This window comes from Nesoenas mayeri (genome assembly GCF_963082525.1).
Source record: "Nesoenas mayeri genome assembly, chromosome: 1".
In the NCBI taxonomy this organism is placed as follows: Eukaryota; Metazoa; Chordata; class Aves; order Columbiformes; family Columbidae; genus Nesoenas; species Nesoenas mayeri.
The window spans coordinates 25,327,981-25,353,905 of record NC_137541.1 but is presented as its reverse complement, the minus strand read 5'-3'; the positions used below and the strand labels follow the sequence as shown (position 1 = coordinate 25,353,905).

The window sequence follows — 25,925 nt, the reverse complement described above, 5'->3', positions numbered from 1 at the left end:
ACTGCACCCAAAGGTGGAACCTCATCAGAATAAAAGCAATCCAAGACCAACACATTTGAAAAATAGCTTCCAAAAATCCATCAAGGGAAACATGATGCCTGCCAAAAAATACTCTCGAGCAGAACTATAAGTAAGCCACCTTTCTTTCTACAAAAACTGTATTGTGAAGGATTCCAACTCAGACTTCAGAAAGCTCTGAGATCCCAGCAGAAAATTACAGAACAGCTACAACAAAACAATTTTATCAATCCCAGCCAAACCAAACTTCAGTTTTCTGAAGTACTACAAATAATTTTTCTGAAGTACCAGACTGGACTTGCAAAGCATTTACATAAGCCAATTTCAGGCTAGCGAGGCTAATCTCGTCAGGCTCCCTCTCAAACCACCAGACTATGCAAGTTTGTTTTGAATCAGTTTCTAAAAAAGCCTTTCTCCTTCAATTCTCCAAAGCAGAAGTCAGACAGATTAGCCTTGCAAGTGTAAGTTGTTTTTGCTTTATACTGATAAACATATCAGCAAGTGTACTGTACGAGCCTGTGAGATGACCCACAGGTAAGCACTATGGGAAAAAACGGTTTTGCTAGCAAAATACTGTACCTATCTCAAAAAGCAACGGAGTATTTTTCTGGTTGGTAAAACAGGACACAGCCTATGCCTTTTTGGAATGGATTTTGCAATAGCAAACCAAAAATAAATTTTTGCTAAGAGCTGAATCCATCCAAAATACTTTAGGGTACAGTAGAGGAAGAAGCAGAAATGTGCCCTTCAGGTTTCTTTTTGAAAATAAGTCAGGCAACCTTTCTTGTTATCAACTGTATCTTAACACTGCCCTTATGTTCTACACCATCATCATCTTTGGCTATCAGTCTTCTCCAAGAAGAACTAAAAGAACCTGATCATATACAGTGCACAGAGAATCACTTTCACGGAATGTGGCTGTGGCAATGAAATGTTAGCAGAAGAAATGAAATGAGAAAACCTTGCAGTTTCGATAAGACACTCCAGTGACTAGTACTCCTTCTCAGAAATTTTTGAGCTTCCTGACCTCAGAAAATAGTTTTTTATTGAGTAACACTGCTTACATACTCTTGCTTTTTCACATAGGCAGGAAGGATGCTCAGGGCAAATGAATGTTCTGCAGCTTCCATACCTCTACACTCCTCAAGGGCTCTCCATGGCAGAGTTGTGCTGCATGTTATCAATATTGGCAACATATTACAAAAAACAACCATTAATGCAGAGTGAGCCACGGTTTGTTCTTCTTCAAGAATGTGTAAGAGATTGTCAGGCCCCAGGAAAAGCCTGGATGGCTTTCCCATTCCGAGACTGACACTTCTGAAGTGTAACCAGTGCTGCCAGCCCTGCCATAAGGCAGGAGAGGCCGTAAAGTAGCTGATGGAAAGAAAACAGCCTCTGCCACTGTCTTTAAGGTTCCCTAGAACAGACTGGCCTGCTGAGGCACCTGCCTCTTGGCAGCTCTACCTTCTCTCTTCCTATTGAAGGCACACAAGGCCTAGGACAGATGTCCGACAGTCCAGAACAGATTATATAACTTCTGCTCATATGAGTCAATGCCATACAAGTCTAGCAAATCACTCCACGTCAGTGATGCCATTTCCCCAAAACCTGATTCTTTCCTAGCAATAGCTAATACTTATCTTGGCCTGTTTATATAGTGAATCTCCCCTGCTTCAGAAGTTTCTCCCCATGAGTCCTGAACAAGAGCCACATAATAGATTCTTGTAAGAGTCTTCAACAGTGGTAAGAGATTGGGACAAGATAAAATGGTACTTCGGGTGCTCTTCCCTTGAGCAGAGCTGCACTGTCCACTAGAGAATTGTTCACGCTGCAGCATCTGAAAGCACACTTCTCAGGCCCATCCTCCTTCCTATGCATTCTGTATTACTCTTCTCAGATCTTCATAACTACATGACTGAGACATGCTTTTTGTTGCTACTGGACCACCTGGTCTGTTGGTCATTTTGATATTACTGAACGCACAATTAAAGGTTTTCAGAGGTCTGTGAGCATAAAAAGAAAAGGTAGGTATCAAAGCAGCCTCCAGACAAAGGCAACTTCAGACATTTCTGTGAGAACAGCTAAGAGTTTAAGTAGGGAACATGCTTACTTATTTTTATAATTTTCACCCTAAGAAAAGTAATGATTTGCTACCATAATCTCTTCCCTTATCCACTTTGAGTTCAAATAGGTCGTCTTCTGCTTTTAAGGTTTTTTTTTAATTTATTATTTTTAAATAATAATCATACTGCAACATAGTACAAGTTAGAGAGAAAGAAAATTGTCATACAAAGTTTCTACGCATGCTTGCAGCAGAACAACCTGCCTCCTGTCATGAGCACTGTTAACAAGAGAATGCTCATCTTTCAGAGGACTTCTCAAAAGCATCCTTCACTGCACATCCCACTAGACATATGGTAACATAACATATGGTAACATATGGTAACATAACATATGGTAAGTAGAATTTCTCTTAGTTTAGGCAAGCTGGAAAATGGACATTACACTGAAACTAATTTTTCATTTTCTGATTGGAACAAATTTCAACTCCAACCTAACCAATATATGACAAATACCTCTAATGTTTAAGCATGTTAACTGCATTGCTAATAACGTATCTCACTTTCAGATAAGGGTGGATGGGTTTGTTCTTTTTTCTTCCTTTCTCTCTCCTTTCACTTTAGCATTAATAAATAATAAACATAAACAAACATAATAAACACTTTCCATAACCATAATTACTCTACAAACCTTTCTGCTGCACTGCAAGTCATGAGTTTGGAAAATGACTGGATCAGGAAGAATTTACAGAGCCTTCTGAAATATCCACATTGTTCTTCTTACCTCCTGGTAAAGGTCACTGAGATCCTCATGATGTGCCTGCTTAGAGCACCCAGGGAACTCTCTGACACAGCAGGAGTCAGGCGGCCAGTCCATCTCTGTCATTTCCAGCCAGTCTGTGAAGTACACCACCCCACAACATTTAAACTGCAAAGGAAGGATTAGCCAAGATCAGCAATAATGATGCTACTTCTTCATAAAAACAGGTCATCAAACAAGCTAAATAAATTCCTATTCACAGCTTCCAAAATATTTACGAAGGACTAAAAACCATCTACCAAAGCTTCCATGTATCTTCTTCTGCTGTACTCTGACATAAAAGCAATGTGAAAAATGTAATGTAGTGACCAATGAACACCTCGGAAATAGCCAATGCTATTGCTCTGGCCTTTAAATCCCAACTGCTCCCTCACAGGATGCTCACAGAAATCGTCCTACCCTGTAATTCTGCTATCGTTAGTACAAGGAGCCAACACAATAATTTCATGTCAAAAGAGTGACTAATGAACAAGTATATCTGTGCCTGAAGGACGTAGTAGGAAAAGATGATTATGGGCTAGTGCAGACTATTCTGGCAAGGCTACAACTATGGACACATCTGTTGAATATGAGACGAGAAAAGGTACAGATTTATCTGAATACAGAAAAAAAAAATAAATTAAAAAAGTGAATAAAAAGGTATAGAAATCAGAAATGCTGAAAGGTAAAAGGAAAATGGAAGCAGAGTATCACACTAAAATAAACACTGCAACAGAGTTGACCATAAAAGTAGGAAGTCTGGCTGCAAAGCAGATGAGCCATAATTGGCTATAAAACCCACCAGGACTAACAACCTGTCTTCTCCTCTGCAAAGCACACCAAGAGATTTAAAGCCAAATGACCAGCCTACCACATTCCTAGATGCTTTCACAGAAGAAAAGGGCTGAAGCAGCTACATTAGATTTTCCTCGGCACTGGATGGGGACTTGATATGACTGAAAAAAAAAAAAGCCTCACTGCAGGAATAAGATACTCCTTTTTTTCTGTCTGTTCTCTAGCACCAGGCTGAGTGTTCATAATGCATCACTTGTTTCCTTTGACCCATGGGCTTGGGAACATTTGTCCCCCTTACCCACTTCAGGTCCAGTGTCCTGCATACCACACCACTCACAGTCACAGTCCAGCAGGCGAGTGCCCGGACACCACGGTGGCACACACTGTGCCTTGGCTTCTCCAGTCCTCTTACAAATCTCACTTTTTCCTCTTTCACCACAGCTTTAATGTCTCTGTTTTCAGCAGTTTGCTACTCAGTCAAAAACCTCCCAACACTGGGCTTTCTAAGGAAAGATCAAGCTTTAGCTCTTCATTGTAACTGCAAAGACAACCTCATTAAACATCCATTTCTTACTTCCAAATCTTTTCTTCTCCCCTACCCAGTTCTTCCTTCTTGACTTCAACTGAACCTTCCCATGTTCATAGTCACAACTGTGATTTTAGATCAGCCGAGGGGGTTGGAGGGGAAATACGTTTCCCATCTCTCTCAGATATTAAAAGATACAGAAGAGTGAGCACAAAGCTGATCAGGGCTGAATCTTTGGAAACATAATTATAATTACAAATTTTTTATTTAGGAAGAAATATTGTCATGCTGACTGAAGAAGGGCCCCAAGCTTTGTGCTCATTCATGCATAAAGCACATACCAGGCTCACACATCCACTGTCTGCATTATGAGTGGACAGAATAAAAATGAGAGCCCGCTAATTAATTAGGAGCTGTAAAAGAGCCTTCTCAGTTCACTTCTAACTTTCCTCAAATCATTCCTCTGGTCAGAGATGAAAAATAGGAAATCTCATTTCTAAAAGGAACTTTTTCTCCCCTGGAAGAGTTAAGGCATAGTTGAAGTTTTATTCATATTCATATTAAAACCAGCAATTACGATGCCACTGCAACAACGAGGAGGGTAAGAGGTAGCTTTTAATATAATCAACCTATACATTTAAACCAAGATACAGTATCAGCTCTATTCAGGTAAACAGAGACCATTTGATTATGTTTATCTCAGGTACAGAACAGGCACCAGTACTACCTGAGTATGAAGGATTACTCGGTTTCATGGAGCACTTGCACAGCCAGAACAGGAGACTGGGAAGGCCGAGGGTTGATTAACCTCATGTAGTCCTCGTTCTTTCTTTCAGGTTATAGTATAAATACAGACTAACCAAGTGCTGCCAGGAAATGTTTAAATAAACAGGAAATCTGTGCAACAATGATAGATCTCAACATTTCAACATGGGCAGCACAATGACAGGCATTTAAAGAGTTCTCTTCCTGCACGTGAGTTATATTTGGAGTTAATGGCTTTTACCTTGGGCAATTTCATGTTTTTGTAACATAATAGTTCATTCTTTGAAAACAGTTCCGAATTTTAGTAGGCCAGAGGGCAAAGCTGTGAATACACAAGGCAGCTTTTTGGTTTGTTTCCCCCATCCACCCCAGTCAAAGAAAGTAAAAATCCTGATCACTTTCTCTAGGCTCAGCCAAAGAGACAGTCATGGCATCCTTTTGGAAACTTCCTTTCCCACTCAGTTCCAGCTAAGGACATTATCTTAGACATGATAGCTCTGTGAAAGGAAACTAACAGAGCCTAGAGGAAGGCAAGCACAGTTTAATATTAAATTAGCATATAGAAATACTCATTTTATTTTACCTGCTGACTTTGAATTTTATATACATCCTATTCCTAAATGCTGTAATAATCCTAAGAGGTATTGGTGTCCTAACCTTACTGGCAAAGCAGAAGACAGTGTTAATTTTAATGAATTTAGTAGCATTCTTTTCTTGATGTTTTAGTGTCTTTAGGGTTCCAGAGTTGGATATCAAGTGATGTTAAAAGACATCATCACTACACAAGGTTTCACATTAAATGAACTTGCATTTATCTGTTCACTTAAAAACAATATTTTTCCCTTAGCAGATAAATAACATTTACTTCAGCTCACAAATTAACTGTCATCTTACCTCCCTCTGGAAGAAATTCCAGGCATGGGTCAGCCACTGGTACCTTGGTAGACCATAATTGGTCATCCTGGCCTTCAGCGTGATCATATCAGACCACTGCACTGGAACCTGGAACAAGGAAACAAAAGTGATTCACACCACAGAAAGCTGATAAACAGATCGGTTGGTTTGTGGCTCCAATCCTAGAACTTCCACCTATTCTGAGGCCTCTTCAGTGCAATGATCGAAATAACTTTGGATTCAAATAAAACAGGAAAACAAGTGCTTCAATCTTTACAATACTGAAACTTTACGACCCTTTATTAAAATATCAGGAAAAAGCTATTTGTATCCTTTGCTTACAAATTAATGGACAATGGCAAATAAGCTGCATTTTGCAGAGATTCAGAGATAGTTGTGTACGATTTGATTACATCATTACCAGATTATTTTAATCTGGCATAAAATTCTAACTGAGCCCCATCCAGGACATCAGGGATGGTATTTATCTTCTCCAGTTTCGGTATGTCCCTTGTGTCTTCAATAGAAAGAAATAGGCAGCCATACAGAGCAATTCATCTCATCTCAAGCAAATATTAATATTAAACAAAGCAGATGAATCATTCCTTAGAAGTCTCATACCCACTTCACTGTCTAAGGTGATGAACTTAGATTTAAACACCTAACTTCTAAACATATAAAATCAACTTAGATGAATTCTACCCTGAGAGTCTTTTCAGTGGCTTTCTGGCTTTGTTTGAAGGTATCTTGAATGTAGTATTTCAGTATCAGTATTCAGTATTTCAGTAGCGATTTCAGTATCTTGCTCAAGAATGGTAACAAAAAAAGTTTAGACAATGAGGGCCTGTGAACTTTTTTCTTCACACACAATTGTGGCCTTGTAAATCTTTTATTCTGAAAGGATTCTTAGAAGTATTTTTCTTCCAAATTGACTACTCAGAAGTGAGGAGCTGGTGCTCTCTATTGTCAGACTATGACTCTCAATCAGTAATTTGTTAGAAACAAGGGAAACAAGTGCTATGGCACCCAGCATAACGCAGTTAGCATTGAAGATAAGAGACAAACTTCTGTTCAGCAGCACAAATTTCATTGCACCAAACTACAATAAGGAGCTGAAGACTTTGCAGTCACCCTTCCAGGCACACACACCATTCATGCTGCATTTTGCCTTGTTCCCATTAGCCTTAACAGTCACGGTGAGCAAAATCACAATTGCAATAACAGCTTTCATTTTGAGGGTGGGGAAGCCCAGCTCCTCTAGCAGCTGTGAGTTAGCCCTCCCATTTAATTGAAAGCGAGCAGTCAGGCCATTCTGCAAATCAGCAATAAATATTATCTAAGAAAAAAATATGACAATACTTCCCAAAGAGCCTTGACCTTTGTTGTGCTAGATGCTCTACAAAAATATAGGGACAATCACTGCCCAACTGACCCCGTAATCCAAATAAGAACATTTGGTAATGTTGCATTATGGCTGTTAAGTTACACTACATTTTTTATGCCCTGGTAAAGCTTCATATATCACAAACATATTAATAGAATCCCATAAATTTTGCACATCTTTCCCTTAACAGAACTTTTATTTCTTAAGCTGTAAAGCACTGAACTTACAACTGTCCACGTGAAAAATACGTTAGCAGTGGAATACTAAAAATACTTGAAAACAATATCACTAAGTATTTCTACAACAAACATTTACACTAGTCACTATAATAAAATAATTTGGTTTTGTACTCAATGCATTTCTCTTTCCATTGCGTTGGAAGTTAGCACTCTGCTTTCTTTGGATAATAGTTGATATCGCTACAATTAAGCTCATATTTGCTAGACTATGTTTTTATTATCTTATTTGAGTTGAATACAGTCCAAGGTTATGCACGTAACACAAGACGTCCAACTTCTTTATGAAAACAATGGAAAGCAGGAAAAAAAAAATCAAGAAGTGAGAAAGGAAAATTAAAAGCAAGTCAAAACAAACTAAGCCCCACTGTAGGAAGGCAATTTGAATTCTGTAGCTAAGGAGGGACATCGGAATCTGTGTGTCTGACTGCTCCGAGAATGCCAATGTGTCAAACTAAGGACATCAAGGCATCTACTAAATAGCTTCCCATCAGCTCATGTGTGCAGTAATGCACAATAAAACATGACACTGAGGGGCATTTGTTTGACCAACACTTTTCTGTAGCGCTTAGACAAACAAAAACTAGAGATGGTGGTTTGATTTTAGCACACATTTTGTAAAGCTCGGATTGCTGTTGAGATCTACCTATTCATGATCATTTTTCTAACGAGTATCAAGGCCCGGCCAATGCCCAAGTAAGCCAAGAACCCACACTGGCTGTTCAATCTTGTGCATGCAATAAATTAGTCATGAGGCACACTTCATGCTGAGAGCTATCATGAGCTGGAAGGAAAACTGTTTATACAAGGACTCTTACAGCAACTTGTCCACGTGCCAAGGAGAGCCCATATTGGATTAGCAGAGGCGATTATGCCTCAGTGACATTTTTGACATCACCCACCCACCTACAGTAATATTAGTCAACTGATTCCCTAAAACCCACCAGGGGCTCAAGTGATTTCATGCTATGCTGAAACCAACATGACATCAAGTCACCCCTGTGGGTATAAGAGGGAGTCCTCTTATCTTTATCAAGCAGAGTAGGAGAAAGCATGCTCTAGGGAAGCGATCTGCACAGGTATGAAAGAACCACTGAAAAAAACCCTGTGCTCTCCCAGACTGCCACGTGCCCTACGGGTCTCAGCAACAAGAAAACTGAGTCTCGCCCACCTCATCACATGAAGACCAGTAGTGTTAGGACAAAGGGAAGCACAAGAGGAAATCAGATGGAAAAGAGAAAACAAAACCGGGTGGCAGGGGCAGAGAAGAAAAGAGATAAAAAGAGAAAAGCAGTTGCTGAAGATATTTTTTTTTTCCATTCTGTTTGCATGCTCATGTTCATATACTCAAACACCTGGGAGAAAGGAAGAACTGAAGGACTGTGGAGTATCTGGGTTCACTGTGATCCACTGCAGAAGGTGCAAATATGGAGCTCTGTGCTGCTTCTTTTGGCAAAGGGGTGCAGGGACAGTCACATTTTTTCCGGAGGGAAGCAGCATCACCCGTGCCTTCACATATAGTAGGGCTATGCCACTTTTTATCAAACTGTACCAGGTTTGGGTTTCAGTAGCATAGCAGGTAACTGAAAGCTTGGGAGTTACACTAAAACAAGCCGTAACTTCAGGTTTTTAACTGAATAGCGAAGGCTGGAGAAGGCATGTATTACACAGTGCACTGAAGGTTGTGCTATTTCAGGCAGCTTCCACTGACAAGATTTCTGTGGAGAGATGGATGTTAGTCATCCTCAGCAAAACCCCCGCAGAGGGCAGCTGTGCCCACAGGATGAAGCATGTCACTTGTCCACATTCCCAATTTTAAAATGCATCAGTGTAAGCTGACATTTAAAGTAAAGGGATAGCCTTAATCGCTCCTATATTAGAAAAGCCCTCTGGAATCTGTACCACCAGGGAATGAATGCTGCTGATGCAAAATGCTGCCACGTAACTTCAGACTTCAAATCTGCCAGTAATTCCTTTGGTCTCAGTACTGTCTAAACACCAAGAAGGCTGCCTCCCACCTTACTGCAATGAAATTGATATATGCTGGTGGAAATATCAGTATATTGGACATATCTTGGCAGCTTAAAGAAAATATCTGTCCCCCTATTCATAAAAATGTACCAAACTGAGTACAAAACAGAAGGTTATAGGAGCCAGAAGAATAACATTTCAGTTTAATTTCTGCTCAACACTTAACCCTTTTCTTGTATGATGGTTACAAGTCTTCAGTTTGAAAATTACAGATTGGCATAGCTACAAAAACTAGACAGAGACAAAACCTCTCCACAAGTTTACAGAGGAGTGTTTTATAGCCAAGACATGCTTGCTTAAAACCAGCACTTATAGCTTGTGGAGGCAGCATGAAGATTTCAGCAGACAGCAAGTCCCTATCGAAAGAGCACACGATCTGTTTACAATGTAGTACATTCAGCTATAGCTCTTCAAAACATGAGGAACTTTTGTGGCAAAATCCTTTCAAATGCTCACATCTCCTATCTCAAAATAGTTATCTTGAGCCTGAAGTTCATACTTTATCCTCAAAAAATCCATTGCCTTCAATAAGAACCTGCCTAGCAAGAATTAACTAAAAATAAAGTCCTTAGTGGGGCTGCAGGATTTGGCTCTCAAATATAGAGGAGGTGGGGAGAAACCCAGAGAGCATCTTCCAGGCAGACAAGCTTTCCCAGAAGAACTCTCTGATTTATAAAAAAAAGGCAGTCACATGAAATTAGGCTGTCAGAACCATGAACAAAGATAAACACTACAGCAATTAGAAAACAGCTAGCCAATGGAAATCTGGGTTTTTTCTGTTGAAAAAATGCAGCCTCCTTTTCTGACTCACCGTAATTTCCTGCTCGTAGGTCCAAACACCACAGGCCAGTTCAACACAGAATATAACAAGCAAGCTTCCAAAGTACTGCAGAAAACAGAATAGTCTTGGTTATTTCATCCAGGCTAACCTCAAAAAAAAAGAGACTTGAAAATATTAAGGGACATCTCAAAACATCATTAACTTTTCACATGACTGAAGACAAGGAAACTGAAATACATTTTTGTATGCAGCAAACTTTCTAAAATTTTAAGTCATGTGGCATTTCTTACTCACTTAACATGAATCATATGAACATTACCATCGGAAAACAAATTAATTTCCTTATTGCCCCAGAGTACAAGGCTATCATTACATATTATGCTAAAGCACTCACAAAGAGGACAGTCTTTTTTCCCCTCATATATGTGAAAAAAAGAAATATTGTTTTGTTCAGTTCTATCCATTCAAGCAACATGCCCAGATTATGCTAATAGCCAAAAAGTTGAAGGAAAACAGAATAAAAAAAAAAAGATCATTCACAAGATGAAACCAAACAAGGCTCTTGAAAGCTATGTTCTTATCAATTTGTAGGTATTTGAGTCCAGGCATAAGTAGAATCACAAAACCACTTACATTGGAAAAGACCTTTAAGATCATTGAGTCCAACCATAAATGTAAACAAGTCCACCACCACTAAACCATGTCCCTAAGTGCCAATGTACAAAAGTTTATTGAGATGGATTGAAATATCTTTGTCTGTTACAAGATCTAACCCTTGAACTATTTAAAAACAGAAAATATGTATATAACTGTAGAAGCTGTAGAGGGCTTGGTAGTGATGGTTAAACCTGGTCACTACAATTAAAAAGAGTGGGACTACATTCTGTATAGCTTCAACAAATCCTACCTAAACTGCAGAGCAATGCATGGAAATTAAGACTGTTTAACTGGTGTCTTCTATTAAACAATTTCTATTTTATGTAAAGCAAAGGCACAGTTCCATTCATTCTTTAGTCCAAGTCCCCCTTGTTTTCAGTAAACAAGACTTGAAATTACAGTCTTCATGGATTTTAATTTTATTTGGAGATCAAAGAAACACTGTCACAATATAAAAAAATATAATAAATATATAATTCCATGAGCAGGATACATGCCAAAAGGCTTCTAATTTAGTCATTTAATTCTGGGATGTATTTAGGACAGGTATTTAAAAAACAAACAAACAAGCAAAACAAACAAAAAAACCCACTCATGTACTGGGGGCATCTGATTTTTTGGTTGGTTGTTTGTGTTTTTTTTTGTTTTTGTTGAAAGATCAATAAGCTGTATTATTTAAAACAGAGAATATAAATCTGCAAGTTTTAGGATTTAATAGTCATCCACACGGGATCTTTTTCATTCACTCAATCTGGAACTGAGAAATTCACAGACACCTTGGTAGCTACTAAACAGCATCTTGCCTTTACTTCTACTTGCTGACCAAATCTAACTCCCTGAATTAGGTTTCTAGACACAAACAGCCAAATTAAAGATGTGCATGTAAAAATATGCATGTTCAAGAGAAACTTGCACCCTCCCGCCCACAAAGATCTGTTCAATAAAGATGATGTCAAAGGAAGAGGTCCTGTTTTATGGGTCTCCACCACGTTACGTTGCATTTTCACAATCATTACCGCTGAACAACACATCACATATCCTTACAAATATTGTCAGTGCACGCAGAGCTCCAGTACAGGCCTTCAATAACCAACATGTCCATCCTTTAAAGGTCTAAAGAGGATAAAAGTCTGAGCTGCATCTTATAAGAAAAATGATGCTTTCTCTAAAAAATAAATTCATGAGCTTCTAGACAACGTATTCACTATCACTGTAGTGCCTGCAAGTTATGCAAAGGGATCTTTAAAAAAAAACATGGAAATCTCCTTTGAAAAGTATTCCCTTCAAAAGAGGGAAAGACTGCCACGTTTTAGCTCTTTTAAGTCATGCAAAAAATGTTTAAGGGCATTATGGTTAAAAACAAACTTGAGTTCTCAGTTGTCTAAGAAAATTTCAGTGGTTTTATACTCTAACTGAATAACAATGCTGGGACTGCCTGCTATCCCCAAATCTTACACAAAACTTACTGATGATGGTGAAGGTAATACATCTGGGGGTGTAGAAGTGGCATGCTCTGGAAAACTCTTAATTTGCAGTTCCATGTAACATTCCCTCACCAACGTTAATGCTGAAACTTTCTCATCTTTGTCAGCATACAGTTAAGAAAATTTCTGGTAGCAGCTGAAGACAGAAAAGCCAAACCCAAGATTTTCTCCAGTTACTGAATACAGTCTGGGATAGAAAACTGTTTAGCCAGATTCACACACAAACCACTTCTGGGTCTGTGAGGAACTGAGCAGTCCTGACTCTGGCTACATCTGGACACTTCAGGACACTGCAAAAATCAAGCCTTCTGTCCTGAGAAAGGACATCTTCTATCCTTAAGGCAAAAGACAAGAAAAGACAGAAAGCACGTGAAAGCACATGCTAAGAACTGAGCAACTGCAGGGACACCAAATTCGCACACAGGAGCTTCAGTTTCACCCTGCTATTGAAGAGAAATATTATACCTCTCTCTAAATGCAATGGTTTGCAAAACAAATAGTTCTTATGTAAGTTGTGTGGGGAAAAAAAAACAACAACTCTCTAACCATTATTTAAATTTATTACCCTTAATTTCGATCTTCCAAATACAGAAATTATTATTGGCTTCAATGCTTATTCCTTGTCCCCAATTAAATTCCCACAGGAGTCTGAATGCCAAATGCATCTTCTTGCATTCACACACTTCTGCTTTTTGCCAGAAATAGGGACTTGGTTTTGAAGCAAGACTTAATATTTCTTCTTAGGAGCTGATTGGCTACATTTTGTAAAGGAGACTAACTCCCTGAGGAACACCATTGTGCTCAAAAACACACCAGCTGGTTGCTGATATTACCTTCTACAGCACATCTCCTTCAGAGCACTCTTGGCTACTGCTATTTTATACTATGGTTTTTGTTTGTTTGTTTAGGTCTTGTTTGGTTGTGGGTTTTGTTTGTTTGTTTTGGCAGGGAGAAGGTAGGATAGAGGCAGGCACTGAAGGGAGAAAGCAAACTTGCAAAGATACCTATAGGTTATCATAAAATAACAAAATCTATAAGCATATAAGTATTTAATGCATAGCCACAATCACTTCAAGAACTAGAGACCTTTCACATGGCAAATCCCACAGACTTTTAACACTTCTGTAGGCAATTGCTAATCACTGTCATTCACTGGTCAGACTGCGCAAAGTGAGAAAACTGAAGTGGTGCCTTCACCCTGTACCAAACCCCACAGAGTCAGGTTTACTGAAGGATTTCCTCCAGCAAAGATGCGAAAAAGTTAAAATGTTGCTTCCTTGAGAGAAACTGAATAACTGAAATGCTGGTAGAAAACACTCTTTTGAGAGTAACAAATCAATGTAAAAATATTTGCCAATTAAAAAAAAAAAATGCAGTAGACATTTACTGCTCCTCACTAAGTCACAGACACACATATGGCCGAGATCCTAAACTTCAGCATCCCTGCAGTGTCAAATGGATGTTGTCAATTAGCAGGAACTGGTTCTCCTGAAACTTCCTCATTAAGCCTGCTCACCACCACCGCTGGCCACAGGGGAGGAAGGCAGGCAGGCAGCAGCTTTCCGACAGAAGCATCTCCTCTAATACCTGGAGCCTTGCACAAGCCCCTGGATTATTTTCGGCAGCAGCAGATGGGTATGTGTGCATGGCTCCCTCCCCAGAGCACAGAGCTGCAGCACTAACAGCCTGCAGAGGCTTAAACAACTGTATTTTTCCAGCACATCAGTCCTGAAATGGAGGTGAAGGAACTAAGGACTGAGTTGAGCAGAATCCCGTTCCCTTCCTTTCTTGTGCAAGACAGTAAACAGGAAAGAAGTGAGAACAGAAACAAAGTTATTACTGTGGGAACAACTTTCAGAGAAATGTAGAAAAGACAGAGGGATGAAAGGCAAAGGAAAGATATTAAAGATATTCCCTACGTAATCACCAGACTCTGTTCTTCTAGAATACCCTTCATGCGGTACAAATGTAAATGGCACCACAGTCAACATCCTCATCCCGCCCCGAAACCTCCGATGCAGAAACCACACACATCAACAGCACAGAAACCCACCACAATGGATGGTACCTGCTAGACACACACTCAGAGGCTACAAATCACAACAGCCTCCAGAGAGGTCTGGCTCTGGTGCAAGTCAGGCAACCATAAGTCCACTTCTACAGGGAACTGACATACAAGACAGAAAAGATGGTGGCATAGTGGAATATAGCAAATGGAAACCCAATGATGGTAGAATTCAACCACAGAATGGAGATAACCATCAAGTAAATAATCAAATACAGGAAAAAAAGAAATAAAAAATGAAGACTAGGATTGAAGTAATAGGTTTTGTGCTATCAGAACCTCATAAAGCACTAGAAAGGTTCACAGTATTTTCAAATACGCATTTAAAAATCAAAATAATTCAAACCTACTTTTATAAATACCTGTATGGACTGTGTAAATACAATGAAAAGTTTTAGTCTGAATAAAATTCCTGCACACTTCAGTGGCATCCCATAAGAGGGCACAAGCTACGCATATGCCAGCGCTCCATACATGGAGCATATATACTCTGGCATGTGCCCAAAATGTCTTCCTTTATCTCTATGTAAGGCTAAAATCGGAACTACAGAATTAATTTATCCTAATTTAATTATGACAGGTTTTTTGCCATTCTATTTGTTCTACCAAACTAAGCGAATGACAACCACCAAACAGATTACAGGCACACATTTCTTTCTTGATCATCTCAACCATTTAGCTACAAACACAAATAAGAATAGGAAACACAAGCACGAAATAACTATTACTGAAACTAAGATATTTTGCATTTGTTTAAAAGCTGTTTGTTCCAACAATTCCCATTTTGTTCAGAGAGTAAGGGTGAAGATATGAAGCGCCTCTAGAGATAAATCTCTCCCTCATGGCTTCCTATCCTGCAGAGAACAGGATTTTTCTTTTGCAATTGTAGGCAGGGAAGGATATAAAACATGAAGCACGTTTTGTGTTTTTTGCAGAGATGTAATACAAAACTCTTATTGTAGTTCTAGAGATTGTTTTGTTTGTCTTGAATTTGCCACCAATTCCTGCAATGACTGACTTAGTAATATAATTTGTCTATGCTTTTCAGGCGACAGATGAAAAGAACTGGTGAAAAATAACCTTCTGTTTCTGTTACAAATATGGCAACAAGACAGTGGAAAAACTGGCACTTTGGAAAACACAGTATATGGATGGAGTTTGTAAAAATTTTGCCGCTCCTCCTAACCCACTTGCCATTTTAAATGCCCTTCTACAAATTATTTCCAAGAAAATGGAGTTTTCCAGATATTTTTTGACACTGCGAATATTAAATTATAATTACATTTAGCAAAGGAAAACTACAGTTAAAACTCTATTGTCCTGCAGTAGTCTCCTTCACATTGCCTTGACTACTGCACTGAATATCACATGCCCTATTATCAGCCACTGTGATAATCCCACTGGCACAGAAACAAAAGCCACCTGACTGTGCTCTGAGGATGCCCTTCCAAACCCCAGTGTGAGAATTATGCCAGAAATGAAGCTACAAGCAGGAAACCTCATAGAAATTTGGTGTCTTGGGGTACTCAATGACCAACAAGTCACTACGGCCCTCTGGTGCAAAGCAGACCAGGCAGGTAAGGGCAGCCATATTACAAAGCCATGAATACCCAACTATGTTCCTGAAATGGTACCACATGGGGTTTTTGCTGGTTTTAGTGATTTATTTGGGCAATGACCTACAGAATCATAGAATAATTTAGGCTGGAAAAGACTTTTAAGGTCCAATCATAAAAGAAACACTGACAAGTCTACCACTAAACCATGTCTCTGAAGCACCACATCTACACATCTTCAAATACCTCCAAGGATGGAGACTCAACCCCTTCCCTGGACCTACAGAATGCCTCACCACCACTCAGTCACTATAACCTGTAAAATCAGTGGGTGATTAGCCCACACATATGGAGAATCAGAGATCTGGGCACATGCCCAGTCATGCTCTCATGATCCTGCTCGTATCAAACATGGAATGATCATTTTGTTTGCAGTTTGGAAGTGTGATCTGGAAGCAAGAGTCTAAGCAGCTCACAAAAACACAAACTGACACAGGGTTCTGCAGCAACCCAAATTTCATCAGAACTAGAAAGGCACAAGAGTGGCTTAATTCATCTTTTTCCTCCCTCAGACCTTTTGGTCAGCATGCTGCACGTTGCTCTTGTTACTGGGAGTAGGACCCTATTTCATCCATTCTGACAGCTTCCCAGTTAACTACTGTCATCCTAGAAAACCTGAAAAGACTTCATAGTCTACTAAATTCAACCCTAGAGAACAAATCTATCCCATCACATAATGTACTCAAAATATTGGCAGCTACTTAAGCTCATTGCCAGACAGTGAGAAAGCAAAAGAGCATTCTGTATGTGAAAGTAAATGGCACTGGCAGGCAGAAGCTAATTACTGGAGTCAGGGGTTGTAACATGATCAAGAAAAGTGATAGTATGGGGGGTGTTGCAGCTTTTGGAGCATCCGATCTATAAGACTGTAGGAATCCTTCAATTTTTGAGCAAATGTCCCTTTCTTTGAAGGATCAGTGTACTTATTAATGAATCATCATTCATATGCTCTGTATTTCACTTAATTTTTTCAAGCTTTACCACTCTCCTCCCAAAAGTTTCTATTTACTCCCAGAAGATCTAAAACTACTTTTTTTTTCCTCCCCTCAGACTCAAGAAAAACCACAAACCTTATGTCAGAGTAAATGAAAAGTAGCTGATCAACAAGTCCAGCCTCCTCAAACTTGCTGGCTGGTGCTCACGCCACCTTTCTGGGCAACGTGGTCCATATGGCAAGAGAAGCAAGGAAAGCTCTGGGAGTGAAGGGCAGGGACTGAAGGAGACTCCAAGGGTAAGGCAGCTGCAGAATTAAACCTTACAGGAATCTCTAAAAGACCAGGGTATATGGTATGTAAAAGAGGTGCCAGAAGATTTTCAGAAGGTTATGCATAGTATTTCCCAATGGTTAACAGCCTGAGACCATCAGCCTTGTTCTCCTGAGACACGAGCCATCCAGACATCTGTCTGCACCCTGAGAAACATCAGATGACCACCACTGCTGCATCACCAATGGGAACCAGACTCTTTCTGTGCAAAACCTAATAAAAAGTCCTCCCTCCTTCAGTAAGTTACAAGCTATGGTTCCCTTTACTTTTGTTACAGTTTAAAAACAAGGTTATTTTGATTATTAATCTAGTTATACTTTTTAAAAACAGAGCAAAAACTCATTAAATGGAGTCAGACAAGCTGCACAGAAAACCAAAATCCTCTTGTTTATCCACTCAAGCAGCACAAACTTCCCCCTGCCCCCCCTTCATCCCTCCCCAGCTCTCTCAGCCCTGCCCTGAAGGGATTAACAGTTCATTTATCATTTTGATTTAAAAATTGGTTTACTCACTTGACAATGCAGAAATTTGAGAGATGCAGGCACAAGTCAACAAGAAAATGGCCTGAAACCACCACCTTAACAACGTTAGCTACTGAATGCCATCCAGTGCTTCAAAATACATACATTCCACTGCAAATTTATCAAATATCTCTGTTATTTTAGATTTGGTTTCCCAGATCACAACATTTTATTGAAATGTCTTAAGGCCTGTGACCTTTGCAAAGTCCAAGTTTTATATAAATAGTTACCACTTTTTCAAAAACCTTTAAGTAATTTTCTTAATCAACTTTTTTTATGGCAACGAACATTTTAATTTTCTAAGGTATGTGTTCAAGTTTGTTTGAAAAACTAAAAATTATTTATGAATAGTTAGAACTTTTTTCACAGCTTCAATTCTTCTGTGAGATATTAATGATTGGTTTTAAATTTTTTACTTTAATGGTTAATCTTTGCTTATAAAAGGAAACATGTATTACTTTGGAAATAAGCAAATGCACACTTCAGACAATTATTAGGATTTATTTGCCCAAGGTTCAACTACCTCAAGTCAATGAACTCCAAGGAATATGGATCACTGCAAGGTCATGGTAAAGTACTGCACAGGACACAGGTAAAAATAGATGTTAGACCACAATTTCCTCAGGGCTTATGATATTCCCTTCACCCTTCTTCTCTGCTTATTTCATAGGCTTTATACGAGAAACTAAGGTTTCTCATTCCACACAGATTTTTGAAACACAGCCATCTTCATCTGCCTACCCCCTACTAAGGAAATTAAACACTATAAAAATGCTTCTTTGGTCAAGAAAATCCAATTCAGTAATGATACACACAATAACTCTGCCTCAAAACGTCCCCAAAACACTTCAGACATTCACAATTTTGAGTGGAAAAGTGTTCTTCTCGGGTACAAAACCCATAGTGCAGCCCCTGTGCGCACACACACAGTAAAGTGTCTCTGTGGTTTATTAGTCATAAGGGCAAGATCAGGCACAAAAAAAGATGCATTTACCTGACCAAACACCCACTCCATACTCAGTTTGTGGCAACAAGAATGCAGTTGAACCACAGCATCAAGGCATGTCCCACTGGTGGGGCTGGGCTGCATTTCAGACCAGACACAGAGCTCTGGCTGGACTTTGAGGGTCTGTTTACTCACTTATTCCTTCCCTCCTCTCAGGGACTCTCCTGTTCCCTATTTCTTTCAGTGCAGAAAAAAACAAAACAAACAAACAAACAGAAACAACACACATGCGTGCGCCCCCTTCTCCCCCCCCAAAAAATAAAAAAACATTCCAAAAAAACCCAAACTGGGCAAACAAGCAAGGAGAGGAGAGGAGCTGAGGAGGACAGAGGGAAAAAGAAGCACAGCACTTTGGCAGCAAGACCATACATCATCTCAGCAGTTGCCCATCTTCTCAGTCAAGATGCGTCCCTTATCCTCATCCAGGTGTCACGCACAGCTCTCTAGCATCACAAACCCCAGTCCCCTGAACCTATGTCACATCAGTCCCTGTCCTTTCAATAGCTTCCTGGTACCACTTCCATCATTCCACTTCAACAACCTTTCTATTACTATCTCCCCTCCTCTATTCACCAGGGAGTACCCTTCCAGGGATTTTTTTCAGCTCTGGTACCACTTCAGTGTTTACTACTGCCCTGGGCATCCATGACGCTCAGGAACTTGGAGAGAGGATGCAATATTAACAGTGTAACAAGTGGGAATGGGGGAAAACTGGAAAAAAAGGAAGATAACATAAACAAGGCTTACTCCAAAAGTTTTGCATCATGAGGTGGCGCCTAGTAAAACCACTACTCAGGACATGCATCTCAAGTGCATGCAGAGTAGTCACCCTCATCATGTGAGCCTGAAAGTACAACATGCAGTGAAAAGTGTGTCACAAAAGTCCAGTCAGCATGTTTCATACTGGAACCATGAAATGGCTACTGTCAACTGATATTTACCTTTTAACTTCGCACTATACCTTTTTCCAAAAAGCTGATCAAGTGGCTCTTCAGTGTTGCAGAAGTACGCAAAAAAGCCCCCAAAAAACACACCATGTCATCATTTTAATTGATGGCATCATAACTGCACTGTCCAAGCTTGTCGAAGACTGTTCTCTGAATAGCTCTCAAGGGGCTGGACAGTTGTTACTTGGAACCGCCAGATAACAGCACCAAGCAGGACAGTGCTGCTTCTGCCCTGGTACAACACAGCTGTGTGTCCAAGGCAGCTGCCAGGGTGAGGGAAGCTGATCATCACCGTGAGCACAGCAAACATTTGGATTTAAGCCAAGCATTTGCAAGAAGACCTGGACACTCCCACCAGCTCAATTCCTGTCGTGCTCCTCTGCCCCAACTCTTCTCTCTCCAACGCTGCTCAAATATGCAGCTGCTCCTGTGGTTTGCTGAGCAGGCAATGCCCTTCAGCTCAAAGTGCCTCCCAACCACCCACAGCGTGAAGCAACTTGTATCTCTCTTCTGTAAACTTCCTCTCCTTCTTAGGGATGTTAGGCTCTGTTTCAAAGCACTTGCTTTTGAAGAAGTCTTCTAAGTACATACACAGCACTGCACATTTACGCTGGAGAAGACAAGGTCAACAAAATGCATCTCATGCTTAGGTGGACAAGAGGTTGGCAGTGGACCGCAGGACCAACATAGTCCACTCCACCGTACTGGGAGCCCTGCAGAGTGCACTTGCTCCTGCAAAGCCCAGCTTTGCTCTCTGGTGACGCTGTGGCATCACCAACACCCATCTCAAAATCCAACAATTAGTTTGAACCTTAAAAACCCCGATCTGAACAGGAAAGGAGTTTACCCTCTACTTCATTTCAAGGCAAAAAGATGTCTAATAATGATTAGTACAGGCATCTCTAATAATGATTAGTACAGCTGCAACTCAAGCAGCTCACCTTTGAATTGCAAGTTAGAAATACATAAAGAAAAAAAATAGTTCTATATTATTTTCTTAAGAAAGTTGCTCATATCTGAAACTACTGGAGTATAATACAAACTGGTGAACTTTAAGTGTATTTTCTCTTACAAACACAACATCGAACAAGCAGCACTTCACAATCCAATATCCAACCCCTTACCCACTGAATATCTGAATTTGAGTTTTAGTACTGGCTTCTCATCAAACCTATACCACAGTATTATAAACCCACTTAAACCCATCTTCCAACAAGGCAGGCCAACCAGTCTTGTGAATCTGTTTTTCTCCTGCTCATATCACATTCATAAATGAGATGGTGGTAACAGGCGCAAAATATGAAAATGAACTCAGCCTCTGTCCTGCCTAATTCTAAATTGAACGGGTATACACCAAGTATATTTGTCAGTTATTTCTTCCCTTTCAGTACTTGGTAGATAATAATGAAGAAATACTTATGTTAGTACAAGGTATTAGACCTGCTGTGTCTGCAAGAAGAGTCCACATGGGTCAGAACAAATATCCTGTAGTATTACAAAACAAACTATATTATGTATTATTGCAAACATACATGCTGCCACACATACACACAAAAAAAAGGACAAAAAAATGATTATCACTAAACTCGCATACTAATTCAGGCAAACTGTAACCACAACTGCTGCAGAGTAGCTGATATTTCCCACAGAGTCCCTTCCAGGCAGACATTAGCAATTAAAACTGGTATCTTGCAACATAGCATTCACCTGAACTTAATCATCCCTATCACCTGTGCATCCACAGAGACTGAAATGGGTGTATGGGGATAGAAGAATCTGCCCCAAGTGGTGACACAGTCACTGGTTCCCAGTAATTGTTCAGATGGACGTACAAAAACCACTGTCGCCAACATCACCTTTTGCTGGCTGGGAACAACTGATATGGAACAGCCACAGTCACCTTGGGTTTTTCACATGTCTCCAATTTAACCCTTTCAACCAAAAGATAGCACCATTTCAGATTGTTCTTTATAAAATATATACCTGCTTTTAAAGAAAAAATCAGTTTAGTTTAATAATGGTTTGTCCAGTTGCGTTTCAACTCAATTAACAGACAATTTAGTCTGGCAAGTCCTAATTTACAACCAGGTTCTGCCATAACTGAATTAACAAGCTGTCTGACCACACACCAACAGGGTCTAACGAAGTTTAGCTCTAAGGAATATTTATTTCTCTGCCAACCTCATGAAAAAATAAATAAATAAATCAGTAAAAGGATTTGTCCTATTGACCATCAAATATTTCTAACACTTCTCCCCTTTGTGAAAACATATGCAGACAAATTTGAATCCTGGGCTGTTGGAATGCTGTAATTACCGAAAACTCATAGTTATAAATGCCAGAATTTGCAATGAAAACTCCAGCCAGGAAAATATTTTCCAGTGGGATTTTCATGAAGCTCTTCTTGTCAAGCAACAGAATTTAGTCTTGTTGTCTTCAAAGCAATTCACACACCCCTAAGGTTACTGTTCTTAAAGAATATACATGTGTTTTCTTCTTGTTGGCTTTGTGGTTTTTGGTTTGTTCGTTTGTATTTGTTTGGTGTGTGCTTTTGTGGGGCTTTTTTTGTTTCTTGTGTGTGTGTTTTGGTTTTTTTTGTTGTTTGGTGGGTTTTTTGCTTGTTTGGTGTTTTTTTTTTTGTTAGTTGTGGGTGGGTTTGGGTGTTTGTGGGTTTTTTGTTTGGTGTTTTTTGTTGGGGTTTTTTTTGTTTGTTTGTTTTTCCTAGTTAGTCTATATGCACAACATACTTTAAAAACAATCCAAAAATGTACAGAGCCTCAAAAGAGGCAAAGGATGGTTCTGGATTCAAAAAAAAATAAACTAAATAATCTTGTTTGAAAAACTAACAAGCACCATAAAACCTGGACTCTAGTTTCTCATCCTTGGACTTTCAATACACTCAATTCAATGACTTGAAGGAGTCCAGATTGAGGCTGGCATCACTGCCACTTCTACATGAGGACATCAGTCATTCATGACACAAAACAAAATTATATTACAGACACTTAGGGTACAGATAGGCTCTTTACACCAACTAGCCTTCAGGACTATGCATTCCTGAAACAATTAAAATTGAACAATTGTAGCTTTAAAATGCTGGTTCTATAAATAATCCAGAAGACTGAGGTGTTATATGTTCTTACTATTAAGCCGAGTAAATATTAGTTCAATTTATATTTATGCGAAGCTGGGAAGGTTTCAAACATTTAAGTGAAAGATAAAATTTTAAAAATAAATGAAATAGCTATGTATTCAGTTTTATTAAAATATCTAACACCATAATACATATATTTTATGGTCCTTATGCTTTATTAGATTTTTTTTTAAAAACACAATTCAATTAGCAACATTAGCATGCTGCCAGGACTGTCAAGATATGTATCCAAACATCTCTGCATGCCATCATTATGGCTGTTCATGTACTTCAAAAAGAAGATTAAAAGCATGATTGAAGAGAGTGTTAATGTTTTACATGAAGGTTTTTTTCTTTTAGTTCATCTGGTTGTACAAAAGCTCATTTTGTTGATCCATCACTTTTCTAATTAGTCTGATGAATGAAGCATTGACGTAGGTCTGCATATTTATGTGGTATAACACAACTGCATTCATTTAACAATTAATCAGAGACAGTGACATATTTAGGAAGATATCATTTAGTTTTACTTTTCAGTGTGCTTAGCAAAAGCAAATTCTCAGGCTCCTGAAAATGAAATATTGCAACTTAAAATGATAGAAATGCCTTGTTTTGATTTGGTATAATTTGACTGCCTAAACACACTTTGAATTATTTATGTCTAGATGGAATTAAATGCTATAAAAGATTTCTTCTTTTCACTGGCAGTTTAAATAAACTGAATGCCACAGCCAGTTTTAACTTTTTTCTTTTTAATTAGTTATAAATCTTTTCAAGGCTTATACCAAAAATAACAACGTTTTTTCAGACACTGTGTAGCATTGGTCTATATCATACAGTTGCTTTTGCCTTTTAATTAATTTTAATTCACATTAAAAGCTATCACCACTATAAAATAAACACTTTATGAAAATAATCTCATAAACTTGTTAAGCCCTTAGTTCTTACATTAAGGTTAACATCTCTTAATACTCTCACTATTTACATAAAACAAAAATATGTACAAAGCCCTTTCCTAGCATGTAAGAAAGATTACTAGATAAATAGTCATATGGCACAAAATTACATTAATGCATTATTCTTATACAAGTGCTCATAACTAAGTAACATAGTAACTTAGAACTTGTTCCCACTGAATTTAACATTGCAAGTTTAAGGTGTAGAAATAAAAAAATGCATGACTATTATATCACTATAAAGTATTCAGATTTAAATGAGAGTCTTTCCTAACTATACAGCTTTGACATAACAACCTTTGTACTGCATACAGGCTTAACAAATACCCAAAAGGAGAAATGGTGTCTGCTCTCTTGCAATTGAGGAACACCTCTGCTGCAGACTTTCAGCTGGATATCTCAAATAAAGCTTACTCCAACCCTCTCAAATTAAAAAAGACATTTTAATACAAAACCCCAGCCCAGCTTCCCAACTGTTTTCACTGCAGTTAGAATATTTCCTATTAGATAAAAGTGAAGGTTGCATAAATCTCAGCCAACTGCTCACTTTTTTTATTGGTCATTTTGTGCAAAATTTGTGAGGTCCGGATATCATGTACTTAAGCCTTCACACATTCACAAGCGAAATGCAACCACAGGCACTTTGGGAGAAGCCAACACACACTGCAGTGAAAAAACAGCAGGAGCCCAACTTTTTACTTGTTTAAGACTCCTGAATATTCTCAGGAGCTGAAGGATTTTACCCATCCACCTTCTCCTACTGCAATTATGGCAGACAAGTCTGATGCGCCTCTTTCACATCCATTGCTCCCACTCTCTCGGGCTTACAGGCTACTTGGAATCCTGCTCATCATCACGTTACAAGACAAAGCCCAACTCCACAGAAGGAACCAGCTACACTTCCAAGAAGCACACAGGTAATGGCACTGCTTGGCCTCAGTGTTGTCAATGGTCTAAATATTTTTAAACTCTAAACCTTTGAAATTTGTGCATGATTGATGGGGTTTGTTCTTATTGTACTCAAACTCACTGACTTCCAGACGAAAAAGGTATTTGGCTTCTTCGACAATCAAAGCCTCACCATAGTTAAATGGTACATAGAGCCTTGTACAGCAGAGCCTATCGTTTTTCAGCTGCTGTTGGCTCAGTTATGTAGCCTCCAAAGAAAGAAAAAAGCTGGATACTTCGAATTTAGTTTTAAATTTGCTCACAACCAAATGCAACTGCAAAATTCCACATCCACATAAGAGAAGGTAAAGCTTCTGAATGCACTCAGAATTTACTTTTATCAGCTACAAATGCTGTTACTTTACACATACAAACTGTGGGGATAAAGCAAAGCCTAGGTTATTTAGCTGTTGCACAGCCAAGAGTCAAAAGGGTAGCATAAGGGTTTATTTCAGAGTGCTCAGACTCGGGTTCCTATAATTATCAGTACTTAAGAGTTTGAGTTATTTGTCCCTTCAGCAACTCTTCTACTAAATGAAGTGGATTTTTGCAAATGAGACACTGCTTGTCTTTCAGTCACAGCATAATGCAGTCTAGGCAATAAATTATTTCCTACTGTGTGCTCTGCAATTACAATTCCTCACTGATATCATAACTCAACACGGTAATAAAAAATAATCAGTATTTATCTAGTGCCTGTGGATTAAAACTTTTCTTACACTGTTGAAGCAAAGCAGAAGTTAGCTGGTTTTAGAGGTTATGAAACGTACCCAGACAAGGAGCAACAGATTTCTTTTGACTGTTCCGCAGTAGCCCAGCATTCCAACTATGATGAGGAAACAGCAGACTGCAATCATGACTGGGTGGACCACAGGAAAGTAAGTCAAAATGACAGCCTCCTCCACCCTAAAACCAATCAGAACCATAAAAAAAAAAAATCCTAATCACACAAAAATGACAGAAGAAAAACATAATATAGCTATTAAAACAAAAACAGTGGATTAGCAGATGTGTTATTTCCAGTGACTTACATGTTTC

General features: G+C 39.0%; 1 protein-coding gene across 1 annotated transcript in view; it reads right to left on the bottom strand.

The window, feature by feature from the left end:
- TSPAN12 (tetraspanin 12) overlaps nucleotides 1-25,925 on the bottom strand; it is a gene marked incomplete at its 3' end in the record, with an annotated part of 45,194 nt that overhangs the window by 4,673 nt on the left and 14,596 nt on the right. The window contains exons 4-7 of the mRNA XM_080344993.1: nucleotides 25,658-25,793; nucleotides 10,320-10,394; nucleotides 5,858-5,965; nucleotides 2,863-3,006 (exon numbers count right to left, since the gene is read on the bottom strand). Coding sequence (XP_080201119.1) covers nucleotides 2,863-3,006; nucleotides 5,858-5,965; nucleotides 10,320-10,394; nucleotides 25,658-25,793 — 463 coding nt within the window. The remainder of the gene's footprint in view (nucleotides 1-2,862; nucleotides 3,007-5,857; nucleotides 5,966-10,319; nucleotides 10,395-25,657; nucleotides 25,794-25,925) is intronic.